At 48.5% G+C, this 22,029-nt stretch overlaps 1 protein-coding gene across 5 annotated transcripts in view; it reads left to right on the forward strand.

The window, feature by feature from the left end:
• LOC139752685 (acid sphingomyelinase-like phosphodiesterase 3b) overlaps positions 1–21,704 on the forward strand; it is a 22,883-nt gene extending 1,179 nt beyond the window's left edge. For 3 of the 5 annotated variants that reach the window (XM_071668478.1, XM_071668481.1, XM_071668479.1), the window contains exons 2-12: positions 4,561–4,961; positions 7,650–7,737; positions 8,622–8,765; positions 8,971–9,121; positions 9,858–9,948; positions 11,295–11,482; positions 11,733–11,837; positions 12,668–12,735; positions 13,038–13,197; positions 13,638–13,787; positions 14,430–21,704. In XM_071668478.1, coding sequence (XP_071524579.1) covers positions 4,886–4,961; positions 7,650–7,737; positions 8,622–8,765; positions 8,971–9,121; positions 9,858–9,948; positions 11,295–11,482; positions 11,733–11,837; positions 12,668–12,735; positions 13,038–13,197; positions 13,638–13,787; positions 14,430–14,645 — 1,437 coding nt within the window. In that variant the 5' untranslated portion in view covers positions 4,561–4,885 and the 3' untranslated portion in view covers positions 14,646–21,704. Of the gene's footprint in view, positions 1–2,666; positions 2,768–4,560; positions 4,962–7,649; positions 7,738–8,621; positions 8,766–8,970; positions 9,122–9,857; positions 9,949–11,294; positions 11,483–11,732; positions 11,838–12,667; positions 12,736–13,037; positions 13,198–13,637; positions 13,788–14,429 lie in introns of those variants that run through there. The other 2 variants (XM_071668480.1, XM_071668482.1) reach the window with 2 other exon arrangements.
• Positions 21,705–22,029: the final 325 nt, after the last annotated feature.

Raw genomic sequence — 22,029 nt, forward strand, 5'->3', positions numbered from 1 at the left:
TTCCTCCCAGTCAGCGAGGTTGCGAAACCAATTTGCACTGTTCAAAACTGTGTTCCTGTGGGATTAACTTTGTGCAAAAGTTTCGCAGGAGTTTTGGCCGTGATATGATGTATTGTTGTTTCTGCCTTGGAGATCTGTGTGAAGGTAATGTTACGGGAGTAAGAGCGTCACAGTCTTGGCTACGGCAATGTGACGGAGGTTGTGCTACAAAACATATGCCCTTGTGACAGTAACTTAGATAGAATTCAGGACTCTAGCGTCACATACTGTTCAAGTTATTGTGACGGAAGCTTTTGATTCTAGCCTTACGTCTTACTGTGCCGCGAACTGTCGACTGTAAAGTAGCATTTTCTGACCTTTTCTGACACGGCACAGGACGCAAACACGTGGTCATAATGTGGTCATCTTGGATGAAAAGAGAAGCAAAGTGTATGAGAAAAAGAAGATAGAAATTAAGTGAACTCGTGAGATGTGTATAGACGCTAGATGGAGAATTTCGGAGCTTCGCTATTCAAGGACACACGGTATCATAACGGTCAATCCTCGTGTGGCTGGTCGCCTCACAGGAACCTTGGAGACGGAAGAGTGTCGAGGGTGGGGGAGAGAGCAGAACATGGAGTTCACTGACCCGTCCTGACACAGGATCCAAACCCATTTCTTCACTGAGTATCATCAACACAGAGAGACTCCAGCAGCCAAGACTGGAGCCCCCAGACACGAGGCCATCCACGTAGGCTATGTGAGGGGAACATCTGGGGGGGGGGGGGTTATGCCTCTATTGCGAGGGACGCCTTCCACGGGGCCTCCGTCAGGAGAGACCTTGGCAAGTGAACCTCACGGGACAACACCCTGACACCGCCTGGCGGACAGCATGTTGACCACGCGCTGACAACAACGTCCATGATTCCTGGGAAATTTTTGTGGCTCACTGACCACGAAGGAAAGATAAGATATGAGACCATGAATACTTCTCCCCTATCGCTTGAGAGCTCTTGACTGTATCTCGACGACTGTCGTCCAGTGTCCTCCCGCCTACCTGTCGTTCCTTGAGCATGATTCTGAGGAAATAAACACATCATCATCTTGGGAAGGAGAGAAGTAGACAGAAAATAACCCGAGGGCGTCGGATGATGTCTATCGGGTAAACAGTTTTGTGTTTCTCAGATGTAAAAGGATTACGTTGGTAATTTACCGTTGTTTACATTGCAAAGTGACGTCATTTACGTTGATGAGTTACGTTCTTCACGTTGATGAAGTTTCGAGGGTTACTTCCTGGAGTCTGCCGCCAGAGCGGCGTCATCTGCAAACAGCAACTGACTCACCTCCATGTCCGCCCCACCCTCACTATACACTTGTTTACTGAATGAATTGCATGTCAATCCTGGGAGATATTCTTGTAAACACTCCCTAGCCGGACTGTTTACCGCGCAGACACAGGAAGACATAAACAAATACACATGGCACAGACAAGCAAGCACACAGACGGGGACATAGAAACGTAGGTACACAGAGGAACTCAGAGACACATAAGGAAACAGACGAAGAGAAAACACACACACACACACACACACACACACACACACATACACACACACACGCCAGATGTGTTCCCTCGTGACCAACAAGGACACATCACCTGTTGCAGCTTAAGGCGTAGTACCAACCGGGTCGTCATGTGACTATACACCTACTGGTTACGAGTGGTGAGCAGCAATGACAGTGATGTCGTCGTGAAGGCTATCGTTAGATGATGACTCACACAACATTGCCTTCTTTAAGTCTCTCTCTCTCTCTCTCTCTCTCTCTCTCTCTCTCTCTCTCTCTCTCTCTCTCTCTCTCTCTCTCTCTCTCTCTCTCTCTGGGAAAATAATGACTGTAAAAGTGTTCTAAGATGGCGTCCTTTCTCCTTTTATAATAACTTAACCGTCTTTTTCAAGGGTGTTATTTTTTCCCCAGGATTGTAAAGTGATTTACTTAAATATTTATCCAAATATTCGTCTTGCCTCTGTTGCACTGAGGAGAAATACTGGCTCGGGTCCACCACTGAGTTAGCACGGGGAAGGGGATGCAATAGTTTACCCTAAGTCACTGGGAATTATTGGAGAGGAGTGTGTGATGGTGTGGTGGGGGTAGTGATGGAGATGAGGTGGTGTTGGTGGTGGTGGTGGCAGGGTGTGTGCGGTAGTGGTGCGTGGGGGGGGGGGGTGTATTGTGCAGGGGAAGTGTGGCGGTGGTGGTGGTGTGGTGGTTGGGAATGCACAGTGGCGGGGCTTTGGTGCGGTGCGTTGGTGGTGTGTGATGACAGTGACGTGTGGTGGAGGTGGTGCTGGGGTGAAGCAAGGCAACTGGGGAGGTCAGGGGATGCCGTAATAAAGCTATGCTCCCCCAGCCTCACACCCCAGCACGGCGTGTGTCCTCCGGCACCAGTATATTTCAACCCCCTGCAGCCGGTGAGGCCAAGCGTGGGGTCCTGTGCTGGTGTATTGTCTCGACTGTGTTAGTTGTATACCACACACACACACACACACACACACACACACACACACGGGAGCGGGCGGGCGGCCCCGTGCATGGCTCGTCTTACTCACCGTCGCAGCGGCTCACCAAGTGACCCTGTAGGTGTCTACCGAGGCCCGCGTCCGGTGTGACGTGACGCACATCCTGTGCACTGTGGACCGTCTTTGTTGATGTGTGTGTGTTTGTATGTGTGTGCGACAGTTGAACGTGTTGACGTCTGGTGAGCGTCGTGCGGGTGTCGTAGTGAACGGTACGTTGGAGGTGTCGTAGTGAACGTAGATGTGTCATAATGAACGTAATAGTGTCTTATAAGTGTCTGTAGCTCGCCAAGTGATGCTTAAGCGTCTAGGTCAGTGCTTTAGAGTTGAAATTATCAGCTTATCATCAGGGTGGAGGGAGGGCAGGAGGGGGACGTGTCGAGCTGTACGTCATATCGATATCCTGGATCATTCTTCCATGAAAGTAAAGCATGTGTGTAAGACATGATCCTCGGATGTCATCAGTCGCCAGTGTGGTGGTAGGATCAGGCAATGGTAGTGTTGGTAGTGAGAGAAAATTCATCATACACAATGTTCTATATCCTCGTGACGCAACCATCTGGGAATCCTAGTTACCCAGGGATTTCCACGACCCCAGTGAAGCATTTAGAACCGTCCCACCACACTGACCCTCCCACGACACTGACCCTCCCATGACACAGACCCTTCCACGACACTGACCCTCCCACGACACAGACCCTTCCACGACACTGATCCTTCCACGACACAGACCCTCCCACGACACAGACCTTCCCACGACACAGACCTTCCCACGACACAGACCTTCCCACGACACAGACCTTCCCACGACACAGACCCTCCCACGACACAGACCTTCCCACGACACAGACCTTCCCACGACACAGACCCTTCCACGACACTGATCCTTCCACGACACAGACCCTCCCACGACACAGACCTTCCCGCGACACAGACCTTCCCACGACACAGACCCTTCCACGACACTGATCCTTCCACGACACAGACCTTCCCACGACACAGACCTTCCCACGACACAGACCCTCCCACGACACAGACCCTCCCACGACACAGACCCTCCCACGATACAGACCCTCCCACGACACAGACCCTCCCACGACACTGACCCTCCCATGACACAGACCTTCCCACGACACAGACCCTCCCACGACACAGACCCTCCCACGACACAGACCCTCCCACGACATTCATCCTTCCACGACACAGATCTTCCCACGACACAGACCTTCCCACGACACAGATCTTCCCACGACACAGACCTTCCCACGACACAGACCTTTCCACGACACTAATCCTTCCATGACACAGACCTTCCCACGACACAGACCTTCCCATGACACAGACCTTCCCACGACACAGACCTTCCCACGACACAGACCTTCCCACGACACAGACCCTACCACGACACAGACCCTCCCACGACACAGACCTTCCCACGACATTCATCCTTCCACGACACAGATCTTCCCACGACACAGACCTTCCCACGACACAGACCCTCCCACGACACAGACCCTCCCACGACACAGACCCTCCCACCCGACTCCCACAGTGTCCTGGCAGACACCGATGTTAGTGCCTTAACTTGTCGTATGAAATGACTGTAAGATCCCGACCCTTCGTGGTCCTGGGACAGTAAAGTGGGTGATCTTCCTTGATTAAGATGTGGATCATAACGTCATCCTGAGTCGGTCATGACCCCCATTAAACCAGGCTCATGAAGTCGCCAGGAATGAGATATGACCTCCCCAGGCCCGGATCATGACCTCGCTCGACCTTGGGTCATGACCTACAGCTGCATTGCTCATCCCATCATCACCCACCCTTGTGGCATTCTTTCCTTATAGTCACAGATGTTCCTTTTTTTTCCACAAGACATTCTAACCTGTGTCTCAGGTCCCTGACGGATCCATCCTAACTTAGTCTTCCTTGACACAGACGCCTTCCCTCCACAGCCAAGAACTTTCACCATCTTAATCCCTTCCTTGTCTTCCCCCAACACCAGGAGCTGAGGTCCTCCAACACCAGGAGCTGAGGTCCTCCAACACCAGGAGCTGAGGTCCTCCAACACCAGGAGCTGAGGTCCCCCAACACCGGGAGCTGAGGTCCTCCAACACCAGGAGCTGAGGTCCTCCAACACCAGGAGCTGAGGTCCTCCAACACCAGGAGCTGAGGTCCTCCAACACCAGGAGCTGAGGTCCTCCAACACCGGGAGCTGAGGTCCCCCAACACCAGGAGCTGAGGTCCCCCAACACCGGGAGCTGAGGTCCTCCAACACCAGGAGCTGAGGTCACGTCCATCATCATCCAGTACCTGCCACACACCGAGTTATGATGGTGACCCAGCTGGAGGTGGTGCTTCTGGCCGTGCTGGCGAGCTGCCCTCACCAGGCGCACGGGAGGATTGGTAAGTAAAGCAGAGGAGGAATCACATGTTTATTGGTGTTCATGAAGTCTTTACTGCCCCACTGACGCCTGTAGATGGTTGCTGCTGCAGCGAATGTATGACGGAGGAGCGACGAGAATTTCCCCATTTGGTTGACTGTTTGAATGACGTTTTTCGTAATATATGGAGAAAAACTGTCTGTTATGTGTGCTTGAAGACACAAGCAGGAACTTCACGATGTATTGCATTTCCAGGATTTAACTGTATAATTTCAAGTGACCTCAACTTTATCCTGGAGAAAGGAAAAAAACTTTTCATGCAATAGTTACCGAAAAGCGCGCACCCCCTTCCACTGATTCGTTGGGATGGGCGAGACGAGATTGTTTGGCGGGTAGGGGGAAATAAATATTTTACAACGTAACTCGCCATGGGTTACCCAGGAATGAACGACGGTCTTCTGGGTCGGTGTTCATTTCTGCGGATGGACGACCTAACTTACTGACCCGTGTGTACACCAGTGTAGTCTGGTGTGTGTCATCTTTAGTTTGCAAGACGCGGGGGCTTCAGGACCAGTAGGTGTGCTACTGATGCTATTCCACCCCTCACTTCTTCAAGTGGTTGAAGCATATCGTCCAACAGAGTGTTTGAAGCTTATCTTCACTTGAAGTGTTTAAAGTTTAGCTTACCTTGAAGTGTTTGAAGCTTATCTTCACTTGAAGTGTTTAAAGTTTAGCTTACCTTGAAGTGTTTGAAGCGATCAGAGTGTTTGAAGCTTATCTTCACTTGAAGTGTTTAAAGCTTAGCTTACCTTGAAGTGTTTGAAGCGATCAGAGTGTTTGAAGCTTATCTTCACTTGAAGTGTTTAAAGCTTAGCTTACCTTGAAGTGTTTGAAGCGGTCAGAGTGTTTGAAGATTATCTTCAATGAGAGTCTTTGAAACTTATCTTCGATCAAAGTGATTGAAACTTAGATCAAGTCAAAATGCTTGAAGCTTATCCTTAACGTGCTTGCAGCTTATCGCCCATTAGGCTACAGAGGTGTTGCATACCACATGGGCTGATACAGGACGCTGTATTCCTGTATCTGTCTGTCTCACACCTTGCAAGCCTCTGGGATGTACAAACTTGTTTTTGAAAAGCTGCAGCTTGGGCTTTGAAAAGCTATAGCATACAGCTTGTGCTTTGATAAGCTGTAGCTTACAGCTTGTGCTTTGGTAAGTTATAGCTTACAGCTTGTGCTTTCATATCTAGAAAGCTGCCCCGTCCTGTAGATGAGATATAAGATAAGGTTGTACGCCAGCTTGTAGTTCGGACTTGTAAGGTTTTTGATAGTTGTTGCACACAGTTTACTGCACTTCAACGGCAAGTTAAAGACGTATTAAACTTAAATGGTATCATACAGTAGTGATATTACATCTGCCTGCTGTAAACTGTATTATTTAAGAACAAAGAAAAGATCAATCATGATTTAAAGGAAGATTACATTCGCATTGGTTAGGATTTAATGGATTACTTTTCCACTAATGACGAGTTGATGGGACTGGGTATCACTACACAGGATGTTGGGGGACACAGTGGGAACCACGCCGCTGGCCAGGAGGGGCGGCCCATCATCGTGTTTACAACACTTCTCGATAGATGGCGCTGGGGGTCTGCTGCAACACACACACACACACACACACACCCACGTCTCATACGACCCTCAGCTTCAATACAATTATATGTAAATGCAATATTTTTACCCAGACCGTTTTCATTTTTAGATAAAGTTTATCGTAAAATCGTGCAAGCTATCCGTCCCGCGCCTGAACATGCTCTCTCACGGAGGCCTCATCACGAAATATATTTTGCCAGAGTGGAAACATATGCTCGTGTGTGTGTGTGTGTGTGTGTGTGTGTGTGTGTTTTAGTTCGTCTATTCATGTAAGGCCGTACAGCACCTGCTGTCTGTATCCGTTCGAGTCAGAACCCAATTTGATGCGACTGACAAAAGTTCCTCATTCATCATGTGTTTGTTATCAAAGACCAGAGATGGAGTCCAGGCCACATGTGTTATAACTGTAGAGACCGGGTATGTTTTCACTTATATATCTGGCTTTCATACTGCGAGTGTCCCTGTGTGTGTGTGTGTGTGTGTGTGTGTGTGTGTGTGTGTGTGTGTATGTGTGTGTGTGTGTGTGTGTGTGTGTGTGTGTGTATATATATATATATATATATATGAATGTCTGAGTATCAGGCTAGTTCTTTGCTGTTATTCGTAAGGTTTCACACGACAGATGTTCCATTACTGATATTCGTGTGTGTATCTTTATTTGTGACATCTGACACTACAAATGCCTTGATGCATTATACATTACATACAGCAGAAATACATTTATTTCGAGTCTTGTGTGGGAAAGGTATTGCTTGCTGTTTCTTCCCTTAGATTACCCAAGACGTGTGTGTAACAGGTGTGCTTCAGGTGTGGGCGTGATGCAGATGTACCAAGGTGTGGGCGTGATGCAGATGTACCAAGGTGTGGGCGTGATGCAGATGTACCAAGGTGTGGGGGAACCACACCTTTATATCATATATAACGGAAGTGTACCTCAATTGTGACCAAGGTGTACCACAATTGTACCACAGGTGTGATGCAGTTGCACCACAGGTGTACCACAATTGTACGACAGGTGTGAAACAGGTGTACTACAGATGTCGTCTCTCTTACCCAGGTACCTTCTGGCACGTGTCTGATTTCCATCTAGACCCTAATTACACCGTCACGGGCGTCACAGACAACATGTGCTGGGACATGGAAAGGTCAGTCCCCGCGGTCTCTAGTGATGGAAAGGTCAGTTCCCGCGGTCTCTAGTGATGGAAAGGTCAGTCCCCGCGGTCTCTATCGATGGAAAGGTCAGTCCCCACGGTCTCTATCGATGGAAAGGTCAGTCCCCGCGGTCTCTTGTGATGGAAAGGTCAGTCCCGCGGCCTCTAGCGATGGAAAGGTCAGTCCCCGCGGTCTCTAGTGATGGAGAGGTCAGTCCCCGCGGTCTCTAGTGATGGAAAGGTCAGTCCCCGCAGTCTCTAGCGATGGTAAGGTCAGTTCCCGCGGTCTCTAGTGATGGAAAGGTCAGTCCCCGCGGTCTCTATCGATGGAAAGGTCAGTCCCCGCGGTCTCTTGTGATGAAATGGTCAGTCCCCGCGGTCTCTGGGACAGAAAGAGGTCAGTTCCCGTGGTCTCTGGGAGAGAAATGGATCACCACGGCCGTCTGGCTTTGAGGTCCACCTGTGTCTCCCTAGAGAGGTATCCTTTAATTCCTTCCCTTATCCTAAGTGACGTCCTAGTAACGTCCTACGCTTGCCCTCTCCTCACATCACACAGTGATGACGTCAGAGCCATAAGGACCCCTCCAGTTTCCCCGTCAACTTTAAAGGCAGACAAGTGAGCTGCTGCCTTCCTTTTGTTATTCTCAAACACTTCCATTTGATCATTCGTATTGGTTCTGTGTCCTTCTTCTTTTCCTCTCTCTCTCTCTTTCATCAGTGTCAGTATATCAGATAGAGAGCCTGGACGTCAACTGTTGCGTCCAGCACTGTGTCACAAAGAGAGAGAGAGAGAGAGAGAGAGAGAGAGAGAGAGAGAGAGAGAGAGAGAGAGAGAGGGCGTTGGGCGGGGGATCTAAAGCAGTGTTCTCTCCCTCCAGAGTGAAACGACAGAGCAGGGGTGAGGCCAGGGCCCCCGGAGAGTTCGGAGACTATGAATGTGACGCGCCCTTGGCCCTAGTGAAGTCAGCTGTGGCTGCCATGGCCAACTTCCAACCGAATCCTGACTTCATCTTGTGGACAGGGTGAGTTGCCACACCTGACCCTCTCACACACACACACCCCAAGTCTTATGAAGACTACATCATGAAGTTGTGTGGAACGTTTCGTTCCCGCTTTGATGGATCAGGAGGTGAGATAAACTCCCTTAGGTGGTTCAGTAGTGGTGCAAGACCTATGATAGTGGTTGGTGACCCTCTATCATGTGTCTCTCTTTCTCTCCTGACGCAGGGACGACACTGCTCATGTGGACGACAAGTTCTTCAGCAGCCAGACTGTGGTGCAGATCATCGCCCGCCTTACTGATGAGCTGCACCGGGTGTTCCCAAACACCATCGTCTTTCCTGTCCTGGGAAACCATGACTACTTCCCCAAGAACCAGGTCAGCACACGCACTCGTATTGTACCAGTTGGGAAAAAAAATAAAAACACACCAGGTCAGCTGAAGTGCTCAGCTTGTTGTAGCCAGAGAACCAACTCAGGTCACGTGACTGAACCAACTCAGGTCACGTGACTGTCCGAGAGAACCCCAAAAGATCGAGGTTAGCAGATTCCCAGGCATCACTTAGTGACCCTAAAGACGAACCTGCTTTAGTAGCCAATGGGTTCTCGACCACCATGGCTGTAGAAGGGGAGATTTGTAATCTGTTGTGTCCTTGACTGACGAACCACGTCTTTGATTTTGTTTTTTTACGTATGTATCAAAGTGTTCCACTGGATATTTTTACCGATCAGATTTATCCATAGACATACTTAAGCTCCACATGTTTCCCCTTCAAGAATCCTATCATCTCCACAACGTACTATTTAGCTTCGTGAACTCACACCTTCCTCTGTGGTCCGCTCCACATCTTCCTCAGTAATCCAACACCTCTCCTCCTCCTCCTCCTCCTCCTCCTCCTCCTCCTCCTCCTCCTCCTCCTGTTCCTCTTCCTCTTCCTCTTCCTCCTCCTCCTCCTCCTCCTCCTCCTCCTCCTCCTCCTCCTCCCCCACCTCCTCCTCCTCCTCCTCCTCCTCCTCCTCCTCCTCCTCCTCCTCCTCCTCCTCCTCCTCCTCCTCCTCCTCCTCCTCCTCCAGGCTCCCACAACCTTCTTGACACCTACGTACTCACCGCACAGATCCCGCCGGGCGAGAGTGAAATACAGACCCAAGTTGCCGGACTGTGGAGCAGGTGGTTCAGCAGGAGCGCCCTCGACTCCTTCAAGGCCGGTAGGTGACCATTCTCTCTCCCATGTGGTACAAGGCCCCTAAAAGGGGTTGGAAATCCTCCCCCTCCTTTTTTCAGTTTTCCAAAAAGAAGGAACAGGGAAGGGAGCCAAGTGAGGATACTCTAAAACTCAGTCCTTTGTTCTTAAAACTACCTCGCTAACGCGGGAAATGGCGAATATGTATGAAGAAGATATATATATATGTATGTATGTATGTATATATATATATATATATATATATATATATATATATATATATATATATATATATATATGTGTGTGTGTGTGTGTGTGTGTGTGTGTGTGTGTGTGTCCGTCCACCAGGTACCCGTATATCAACCAGTTTCAAAAGATATGATGAACAGCTTGGTGAACTGTAAGTTTCCAGGGTTCGAACCAGCCAGTGACCTTGACTACCTCATATTGGAGGCTTAACTCAGCTACCTGATTCTGGCATATTTGAAAATGTCTTTTTCTCTGATATTCAGGAACAGACACTTTGTAAATAATCAGTTGTATGTGACACAGGCAAACGTCTCTTGGGTATAATAGTCTGACCTTTGACCTAACCCTTAAGGGTCAGGTCGAAGGATCTGCCATCGTGAATGTACTGTTTGCTCAAGGGCCGTACCACTTGCTTTTGTTTTATTTTCCTTTATGTGTGTGTGTGTGTGTGTGTGTGTGTGTGTGTGTGTGTGTGTGTGTGTGTGTGTGTGAGTTATTGTACAATAGATACAATAAATGAGTTAAACAGGAGAGGAGGTCGCAGTGGGTGGAGTGTGGTAGGCTGAAGAGGAGCAGGTTGCTGTGGTGGAGTGTGGTAGACTGTTGACGAACAAATTACTGTGGTTGTGGTGTGGTAGGTTGTATACGAACAGTTTACTGTGGTTGGAGTGTGGTATGTTGTTAACGAAGAGGTTACTGTGATTGTGGTGTGGTAGGCTGTAGACGAACAGGTCGCTGTGGTTGTGGTGTGGTAGACTGTAGACGGACAGGTCACTGTGGTTGGAGTGTAGTAGACTGTAGACGAACAGGTCACTGTGGTTGTGGTGTGGTAGACTGTAGACGAACAGGTCACTGTGGTTGTGGTGCGGTAGACTGTAGACGAACAGGTCACTGTGGTTGTGGTGTGGTAGACCATAGACGAACAGGTCACTGTGGTTGTGGTGTGGTAGGTTGTAGACGAACAGGTCGCTGTGGTTGGAGTGTGGTAGGTTGTTAACGAACAGGTCACTGTGGATGTGGTGTAGTACACTGTAGGCGAACAGGTCACTGTGGTTGTGGTGTGGTAGACTGTAGACGAACAGGTTACTGTGGTTGGACCATAACCCCTAGCTCGTGGCACAGGTGGCAGGTACTGGGAGGACGTGGAGGGAAGTAACGTGACGGTGGTGGCAGTGAACACACTCATCTGGTACAAGAACAACCTTAACACGGCCCTCCTGCCTGACGACGACCCCTTGGCCAAAGATCCCGACGGCCAGTTCCAGTGGCTCGATGACATCCTCAGGCAATTGGCTGCCAGGAAACGCAAGGTCAGTGATCTCTCCCGCGTGTCCATGAGTCAGCAGGCCAAAGTCCTGGTCATGAGAAAGAGTGTAAGGTCACAGGATCATTGAATATCGCTGCTTTCAGGGAAAGGGTTGACACCTGATGAATAATGTCCAACAGAATTTCTTCGGGGGCAATGATAAGATGCTGAACGTGTTTCCTTAAAGTTCATAGGATGCATAGGAAGATCAGACTCGGAATTTGTTCATAGTGACGTTCGTTTCCTTTTTCCAGGTGTACGTTATCGGGCACATTCCCCCAGGGACGTTCGAAAGGTACCAGCAGACGAGGGAAGGCTTCCACTGGTACCAGCCTCGGTACAACACGCGTTTTATGGAGGTAAAGCCACCGCACACTGACCTACCACCCCTTTCATGATATTCTAAACCCATTAGACATGAGGATACGAACCCTTGAGCACGACAGTACGACCCTTGGATATAAATGGCGTGACCTTTGATCAAAAGCAAGATCATCATACCTGGAAGTCGAAATATCGTACTCAAGGGTCGTAGTGTCGTTCACCGTGCTCTCTGTCATAGTTTGTTTACCTCGGTCCCACAAAAAGAGGCTTGTGTAAATGGCTCACTTCACATAGGCGGGTAGTGTCTTGACCCTTCCTGGGAACTGGATTGTAATGAAGCCCCCTCACAGGCCCGCTTCAGGAGGACCTTCCTGTAGATCTTCCAAATTACACATCAATCTCCAGTCTACACTGCATCGTACAGGCACCTCTTGGTGTAGTATTGGAATCTTCTAACAATTCAATTATCTGCTCATCTTAAGGGAACGAAGAGATTTGCGTTTCTTTTCTTTTTTGTCAAAGGATCATTCATTATCTCTCCCTTGGAGAATAGAGATGAAAAATGACGTCAGATTTGTGAAGATGACTTGATGTTCTCATTATCAGGATCTGAGAGCATACTGTAATGTTTTTATAGTGGAGTGTGGAGCTTCCCTACAGGCTAGTAGCGTATTGTCTTAGTGGAGCGCATCAGGCCCAAGACTGTCCAGTATCCCCTCCCTCCTTCCCCTCAGGAATCTCTCATTTCAAGAATTTTCCTTCTTGAGACGTCCATGGCGTTGATTCGGATTTAGGTCCATTACTCTCACTCTGATGTGTTTTTACCCGAGTTCATCTAATGACGATGTCTTCCCTTGGTGACCAGGTGGTCCGGCAACACGCCAGCGTCATTGAGGCCCAGTTCTTCGCCCACCACCATACAGACTCCTTCAGGTAGGTCCAGCAATATATAGACCTAAAGTCCTGCCCCGTATGTACTGCATTGATCCATATGTTAGATTTCTACCTGGTATCTCTGAAGAAGATTTTTAAACACATTTTGAATTGGTTTCTACAGCCTTGACTAGAAATATTCGAAATTCCTTTGATTTTCGAGGATTCTAATCATGTTTCATAACTCTAATTGCACTAGCTTTAGTTTAAGCATCGCAGTTGCAACATGATCATGAGTGTCTGAGAGATGATGCTACACTGAAATGAAAACTTATCATTTTTTCATTCGCCTGACCCCACAGGTTGTTCTTCAATGATGCCAAGTCACAGGAAGCGAGATCTCCTGTGTCCTACCAGCTGCTGGTGCCTGGGGTCACCCCCTGGCGCTCTACCCTCTCCAAGGAGACTGGCGCCAACAACCCAGGCATCAGACTGGTCTCCTATGACACCATCACTGGAGAGGTGCGTACGTCAGGGGGAGCACAGTGGCAGCCGTGATTTCTCACGTAACTCCATATGCTTCATAATGCTTTCAGTTATTGTCTTTTTTAAGTTGTAAAGCTCCAGTCACGGACAGAAGTCCACACTGAAGCCGTGCCTTGATTGAAGTATAGAGAGGATTATGAAAAGGGGAAAAGGAAGAAAGAGACAAGGGAAAGAATTTGAGAATTAAGGGCTATGTGTCATCTCCAAATTGCTTAGAACTTTAATCACAACCTGAACGTAGTGGCCTATACTGTTCTGTGTATCTGAATCACAGAGGTCCAAGAAAGTCTATAAGTAACGTAAAGTAGATCGTAAGATACCCGCTCCTCCTGAACAGGGTTGGACACTGTAACTGTGAGTAGCAAGGATTGGATACGACGTGTGAGTAAGAGTGCCATATCCCCTCTGGTCCGCAGGTGACGGAGGTCTCTACCTACTACCTGGACTTGGAAGCAGCCAACAGGCTGGGCAGGGCTGAGTGGAAGCTGGAATACAATTTCACCTTCGTCTATAACCTTAAGGCCATTAACCCCACTACGCTCTACAACCTCGCCAAGAAGTTGAAGGTAAGTAGGACTCTTGTATGTTGTAGTGCCAGATTATTGCATGTTCCTCAGTGCTGTATATGACCAGTATCTTGTTGGTACTGATATAGGCATGGGTTAGTATTCTGGAAGAGGAGGGGGTTCCACCTCCATGTTTCCATATTCGAGATTTTTTTTTGAGACGTTTACAAAATGTTCTTGCGGTGTTCGGTGCTTAGAAATGGCGTAGAATATCCGTAATTTCAGTATGGCACTTTAAGAATCTTGCGCTCAAGATAGATTTTATCAAATTACGATCAATAACAACCCAGTGGCTCAGTCTGGATTATGAAGTTGTTGGTAACACATGACTTTTTATCAGCGCTAGATTCCTACACGGTTAAAAAAAAGTTTTCCTCTGCCTGGTGGCTAAAACTCGAGGATAAGGAATACTAAGTGAAGATGTGAGGGGAAAAATGTAGACAGGTAAGATTAAATCTAATGTCGACTTCTTGCATAACCCCCTCAGACACGAGAGAGTTATGTAAGATAAACTTAACACCAGAACCACCTCGAGTTTCGACTTGATGGATTCGCAGCCTGGGTTGTATAAGGTAGATATCATACAGTAATGATGCTTCATGACGTCAGTAATAGGTAGATGACCGAGTACCTCATCCACAGAACGACCACTTCCTGTTCGATCGTTACTACACCGCGAACACTGTCAGCCTTGAGGACCCATCCGTCTGCAAGGCCAAGTGTCGTCGCCTCCACTGGTGCGCCATCACCGAGGTCAACTACACGCGCTTCTACGAGTGTAACTCGGCTATGAGACTCTCCTGCCACTGGGCCTTCTGTAGTATATTGGCCATCCTGCTCGCGCTGGTGGCACGTTAGTGACAACACCCAGGAAGACGATCGACACTGTGTGTTGCGCGCCGTTTTATAAGACTCCAGGTGATCGTGTAACACAGAGTGCTGCCACTCGGGACAACGGTGCGACCCTTGATCACGACGGTGAAAACCTCGGGTATGGTGGCGGTGTGGCCTTTGTCCTGGCCCTCAAGAGTTAATTCAAAGGCCTGGCCAACATACACGAGGGTCACGGTGTTGCTCCCTTGTGGTCGTGTCGTCCTCCGTCCACTTCATAACGTTGAAGTTTTCTTAAAGGATCCAGGAATAGTTACCTGGAATATTATCACTTGTGCAAAATAATCTTAGATTTGTTTATACCACGAATTATACATAGGTATATGGAATATTTTAATCTCGTGATTCTGTTCATTTGTGTTTGTAAAGTTTTGTATTGCTTAAGCTTAGGACGAAAGTCTACATCTTTATCATTTCAACCACAACACCCGGGTGCCTACATACAACACATGTCTCAGCCCTCTACAACACTACTACACCCACATGAGTACACACCGCTCCACCACTGTGGAGTGTCAACAGTAAAGGTTATGGACGTTGGTTACACAAACTCAGAAACTAAGATAGTCTCATTTTCCATGGAAGGATCGTACCATGAACGGTCTCCTGTCAGCGATGATGACATGTCTCAACAGACGCCCGCTTCCTCAGGATGACACATAGATGACGCGATGCCCATCCATCTGGACTCCTAATAAGGCATCCACGTGAGAATGGAAACCATTCCAGAATGTCAAGAGTCCGTTCCAGATTTCACTTGGCCATGTTTCAGATCTCCTGAACAAGTAACTAACAGACGAGGGAAGGGAGCAGCTTATTATAATGTGACAGAACTTAGCTCACTGGGGCACGCAGTGCGGGTCACTGAGCATCAAGGGAGATGTTTTCCCATCTGCGAGGAAAGCATCAAGCGATGTACTTCATCTGAGGACCGTCCATTCACGTTCACTCTGCCATTAACTCTCTGGGAGGAACCCCCACTTGATACCCTACCAAAGATGACAGGAGGAGAGAGCTCCCTACACCTTACCGTTTCGTGGGGGAAAAAACGACGTTTTCCCGAAGGGCGTTCGTTTCCTCAGAGTGTCCACTCTTGAAGAAAGATCCATTGTTGAGAGAAGAGGAGATGAAAAAGGGCCTTTGAGAGTGGCGTCTATAGTGATTCCAGGAGTGTGGGGGAGGAAAGTGTCGGCTTATTACACGTATTCATGGTGTTGGCAAACACTTCCAGGAGGAGTCAACAACATGTATTGTGAGGATGACACCCAGCTGACACCCTGTGGATGGCGTGCTCGGGAAATATACCAGGCATGATACACCCTGCCGGCCGCCTGGATGACTTGGGGAAACGTGTTGGTGTTTGGATTGTGAGAGACGTGGGGTTAGTGCCACCCTGGTGACGACCTCTCTCTCTCTCTCTCTCTCTCTCTCTCTCTCTCTCTCTCTCTCTCTCTCTCTCTCTCTCTCTCTCTCTCTCTCTCTCTCTCTCTCTCTCTCATCTATCTATCTTTGCCTTTTCCAGTCTCCTCAATGTCTGTTTACATGTTTTATTGTGTGTGTGTGTGTGTGTGTGTGTGTGTGTGTGTGTGTGTGTGTATGTGTGTGTGTGTGTGTGTGTGTGTATCAGTACTCCACTCAGTGCACCAACCTCACCCCTCGTACCGCCCCTCCCTCCCTCCCTTACCCCAACACTTCCCCCTCTCACCATCCCTCTCCCCACCCACTTACCATTCCTCCCCCCCCCCCCCACACACAACCCCCCCTACCCACTCACCACCCAGCTCTGCCCCCTCCTCCTCCTCCTCCTCCTCCTCCTCCTCCTCCTCCTCCTCCTCCAGGATCGCCCGGGACGTGAACAGAATGGGGCCACTTAGTGCGTTTACTGGCCTATCGCCGAACCATGAAATTGTTCCATAAATCCTACCATGAATTCCTACAATATATCGCTGGGCAAGTTATTACCCATGTACCATAAATTATCCCAGCCTGGTAAAACATCCGCCACATTTACACTCCTTCCCTCTCCCCTCCTCCCCCTACTCCCCCACCACAGACGTAAAAGACCTCGTGACGTAAGCACCTACGTAGATGACCGTGTTTTTGAACTACCTGCCGATGTATCGGATATGATGAATACGTCTCATCGTCAAAGGTGTATGTCGTTGTCCAAAGGAATTAAGAGGATGCTTTACCATGGATTTTATACGTAAAGTATTCACGCCAGACGACATTTGTGATATGTTTATCGATACATGATGGCAACGCTCACGCTCTTAACGATCGCGCAGGCAAGCGCGGATTACTTGTTCAACCGACGTAAACAAATGAGTGGACAGATTCAACTGATGATGGAGGTCTTCCTCGCGATCTTTGCCCAGCTCTGGTTTTATCAATTTTCCAACCTTTGCTCACCCCTGTGTGTCACCACGTAGCTAGGGAGTGGTGTTAGGTGTGTGAGAGAAGGGAGTTTAGGGTGTGTGAAGAAGGAGGAGGGAGAAGGTAAAAGACGAAGCAAATGTAGAAAGCGTAAGGTTCGCGAAAATAGAAGGTCAAGTGATGGGGAGGGAATGAAAAGCTCAGGAAAGGAATAGCGGAGAAAGAGGGGAGAGGCAGGGTTGTGAGAGGGTAGGGGAGGAACTGTGAGAGGGGAGAGTGGGCTGCAAGAGGGGAGATGGAGGGTTGTGAGAGAGGAGAGTCAAGGCTGTCAAGAGGAAAGAGGCGGGCTGTGAAAAATGAGATGCAAGGCTGTAGGAAGGAAAAGGCATGGCTGTGAGAGGGGAGAGGCAGAGTTGTGGGAGGGGAAAGGCTGGTCTGTGAGAGAGAAAAAGCTGGTATTGAGAAGCTGAGAGGTAAGACTCAAAGAGGAGAGACATGGTTATGTGTCAGACGGTAGGTAGGCCTGTGAGAGTGGAGAGACATGGTTATGAGAGGGAGAGGTAAGGCTGGGAGTGGGCAGAAACAGGGCTGTGAGAGGGAAGAGACAGGGCTGTCAGAAAGGAACAGGGAGTATTTGGATAGGAAGAGAGGGGGGGGGGGAGAAATAGATATATAACGAGTAATTCAACCACCAAGAAACTCGTCACAGCTGAGGACTCCTCACGCTGATCCACTCGCCACCACCTCACCCCATCCATACGTTCACGTTTCATTGTCACTTTTCCCAAAAGAGTGTAATTTCAGTTCCCAGGAACACCCAGATCTGTGCAGGCCAGAGCCTTCTGTTTCCTCAGCGGATAACAGACACCGTGGCTCTTCCCTCGTATATAAACACCTTATTTTTGCTCCCATTCGCGTTCGGTCGGTTTCCATCTTTGGGCCGCAGCCCGAGAGCCTCCTCTCCTCTCCAACACCCCCCCCCCCCTTCCCCCCTTTTACTCCTTCTGCCGACCCTCATTTGCATGCTGGTCTGCGGGAGTCGTAAACAGTCGGCCCGCCTCGCCTCACAGACGACTTGCTGTTACATACACGATGCCCACCGAATTGCAGCTCCTTGCCGGTCTGATCGTTCGGCATAACATAGCTGAGGCAGCCAGTTTATCCTCGCGTGGTTCTCCTCTCCTCTATCGTCCCCACATCTAGAACTTTCTTTTTTTTTCTATTTATTTCTTCTTATGTTAAGATTCATTACCTGTTCCGTTTCTCGCCCCATGCCACGCGCTTAAGGTTCATAATTTCACTGTGGTCACCTTCACTCCTCTCCAGTGCCCAGACCTCTTGTTTATTTGCATCTCTCTCTCTCTCTCTCTCTCTCTCTCTCTCTCTCTCTCTCTCTCTCTCTCTCTCTCTCTCTCTCTCTCTCTCTCTCTCTCTCTCTCTCTCTTTTAATCAATGAATAAATCAGAGGCTCTCCTCTCACCCTCCTGTTACTACTCAGCCCAAACATCTCGAAGCTGTGACAGGCGGACTGTGAAGCAGAAGGAACAACTCATGAATATTGACGAAGCAAACGCATGAGCTGACTCAACAACGTACAAAAGAAACTTTCCTCAGCCACCCGTGTCTGTACACAGACGCCTGTCTAAGGATTCGTCCTTCACAGACGCCTGTCTAAGGATTCGTCCTTCACAGACGCCTGTCTAAGGATTCGTCCCTCACAGACGCCTGTCTAAGGATTCGTCCTTCACAGACTTGTGTCGAAGGATTCGTCCTTCACCTCATGGTGTCGCTTAATACATACCATTCATTAAACATGCACTGCATATCATCGTACACGACATATAATCACTGCATTAACATAGACTGTAACACATGAATGATGGATGATACATAAGCCAACATCCTCAGATGCTGGAGATCCTGGTGTGATCCCGCCAGGAAGGGGAGAAGACCTAGGTCTTCGACAGGGTGCGACAGCCACGTTGGGACACCTATGGGGCGAGAAGGACGCAGACCCTCGCCCGAGGAAGAGGTTTGTTGCCGATGTGAGGTGTCCCTGTGGCTAGAGAATGATGAATTGGCTGCTAATAAGTTTTTATATCTGAGTCCGACGATCATCGTGGAAAGAAGGGACAAAATATAGCCATAAACGTTCAGAAGGATGACACAACACAGAACAGAAGTATGACAGTAAGAGGAGACAATAGGGAGAGACAGTGTGTCACCTGTGTGTTGGCTATTAAGGAACACATCACATCAACACTGACGGACAACACTGAATTCTCATCGAATAAATTTTCGTAATCATCTCGCATGCACATTACCCCAGTGAAAGGGGGTAACATCACCCCGGAGTTAACAGGACAGTCACCCCAGAAGTAGAGGGCACCATTACCCTAGAGACAGAGGATCAACAGCAACCCAGGGATAGGGAACCAGAACCCCCCACCCACCCGACTCCAGACTTGGGCGCCGACTCTCCAATATCTTGGGCTAAACAAACGACAAAATAGCCATTTGATGGCTCTTGTCCCAGGCCACTAATGGTCGTTTGGACCCATTTGTAATGCTTGTTCGAGGCATCCTATTATCAGTTTCTATTTTGCATCCGTTAAGTTGGCGAGATGTAGCCCAATGATTTTGAAAATTTCGGATAAGATGTATCGTATCAACAGGTATTTTTGATGCGCCATCTACAGTTACGAATTCATAATAAGTATTCACACAAGAGCTTTTGGTGACCATTATATAGGACATGTACTGAAGCATTATTATTCCACTAATGGGATGGAGTATGATATAATGGATCAATTTAAAAACGTGGTGTGGTCGTTCCTGAGACGCCCAAGTTCGTTGTCGTAGATCATCGCCCTGACCACGTCCATACCTCGTCCTCTGCCTACCTAAATAACTTCACAGGACACTCTCAAGGCTTCCCCCACCTCACCTTAGGCGACATCTTCCTACTGTCCGTTCATGTATTCACTTGCAAGACTCCTGTAATCTTTTCCTTTCGCAGGAAATAAGAAAATTTACACACTTGTGGCGCTCTGGCCAAATGATGGTGTCAAAAATAAAATAAGAACCCACTCGCGAAAGTCCTCATGATATCTTTAACTGATCTGTGAATTAGCAAAACAATGCCTAAGTCTCATGTGTCAAAAGCGACAAATTTTACGGCCTGGTTCCCATGTTGGCCGGCTCAGAGTGAGGCCCCAGTGTGGCAACCATCCTTGCTGGGTTCCCAAGCCCTCGGCAAACACTGATAGCACTTCCTAGAACTTCGTACTCTGTAATATATCTCACCATAAACTCCATCAGAACTCATGATAAACTTAACAGATCCAGGGCAACAATTGGTCAAAATGTTTTCATTACTTATTCTAAAACATAAGAATTAATATCGTCTGAAAACTAGGAGTGAATTAACACGAACAGCATTGGCAGAAAATTTTGACATGCTGATAAATCCATAAGCATGAGAGCGCAAACTTCGGGTCACCTTATGGCTATCAGTTTATCAGCAGCAGTTCTCAAAGTCTGAGGAGGTATGAGGTGACAGGTGGGCCTCGTCCCAAGCTGGTGCGTACCCCTAGCCTGGCCTCTTCTCCTGTCTGGCGCAAGACCGCCCTCCTCCCCACCTCCCTCACACAACGAGTCGTTGCTTCTCTTCACAGGCCATGGTGTCCTGCCTTCTATTTTTTATTTAAGAAGCGAATGTTCTCTGAAATTCAGAGGGGGCTATCCTTACGTATGATCGCCAGTCATGACGCAATGATCACTAAGAGAAGTTAGAAGAGAGTTTTCAGTCGTGAGGCGTTCGGATAAAGGTGACCAGATCGCCAGAAATCACAAAGGTCGTTGTGAGTGAGATCATTGCGAGGGAACGTTGCTCAGTCACTAGGGACATACCGCAGACAATGTTAGGCCTCTCGACGTGCACCTTAAAGACTTGGTTCTCACAGTATTTCCTTTATGTTAACACGAGGCGTCACCCCTCACCCCGCGGCTGGGGTGGGTCACAGACGTGGCGCTGTCAGGACACCTTCCTCAACATTAGATAAGAAACTTTCACATGCTTCAGCCACGTCAGCACACGATATGCGGCGGAGTCTTCGCCAGCCGCTATGGTGAGGTCCACAGCCCCAGTGAGCAAGATGTAGGTCGCGATGATATACGATAAGTCTACCGGTTAGGAATTCGCCTTCAGGGAAGGGAGAATGAACCATGAGAAGATTTTACCATCACCACCACACTACCACCACTCTACCAGCACACTACCACCACTCAACCACCACACTCTGCCACCACACTCTACCACCACTCTGCCACCACACAACCAGCCAGGACTATTGGCAGGGGAAGTGCCCGCGCCTCCCTGCCTCCATCGGCCGCGTCGGAGATAAAGCTGAATTAATAATGGATGATGAGAGATAATTATCATAATGCCTGATTAACTTTGCGTCGCGACCAGCCACATGATGCTCTATTTGCATATCATTATGAAGGAAGACTCTTTAATGTAATTAATGACTGGCTGAAACAGGGAAGAGTTTTTTTACCTCTCTCTCTCTCTCTCTCTCTCTCTCTCTCTCTCTCTCTCTCTCTCTCTCTCTCTCTCTCTCTCTCTCTCTCTCTCTCTCTCTCTCTTCAACGCCAAATCGTGAAGACCTTTTTGGATATCCCTTAATCCTACGAGACGAAATAGTAGTAACTTTAGGTGAAGTTTCGTTTCAAACAGAACCGTAGGACAGTGGAACAAGCGAGAGTCAGAAGTTATTAATGTAAGGACCATGAACGTTGGCCAAACAAACATTCCACGAGTTGTGATGTTTACTGAATGAATGACAGAAATATACACATATATGCACCAACACGTTTTCTTTCAGGCCAGACTCTAAAGAATATATATCTGATTAAAACTATTGCCAGGGTGCAGTGTACCATAGCCAAGTGTAGTGTAATACAGCACAGT

This window comes from Panulirus ornatus, chromosome 13 (assembly GCF_036320965.1).
Source record: "Panulirus ornatus isolate Po-2019 chromosome 13, ASM3632096v1, whole genome shotgun sequence".
NCBI lineage: Eukaryota > Metazoa > Arthropoda > Malacostraca > Decapoda > Palinuridae > Panulirus > Panulirus ornatus.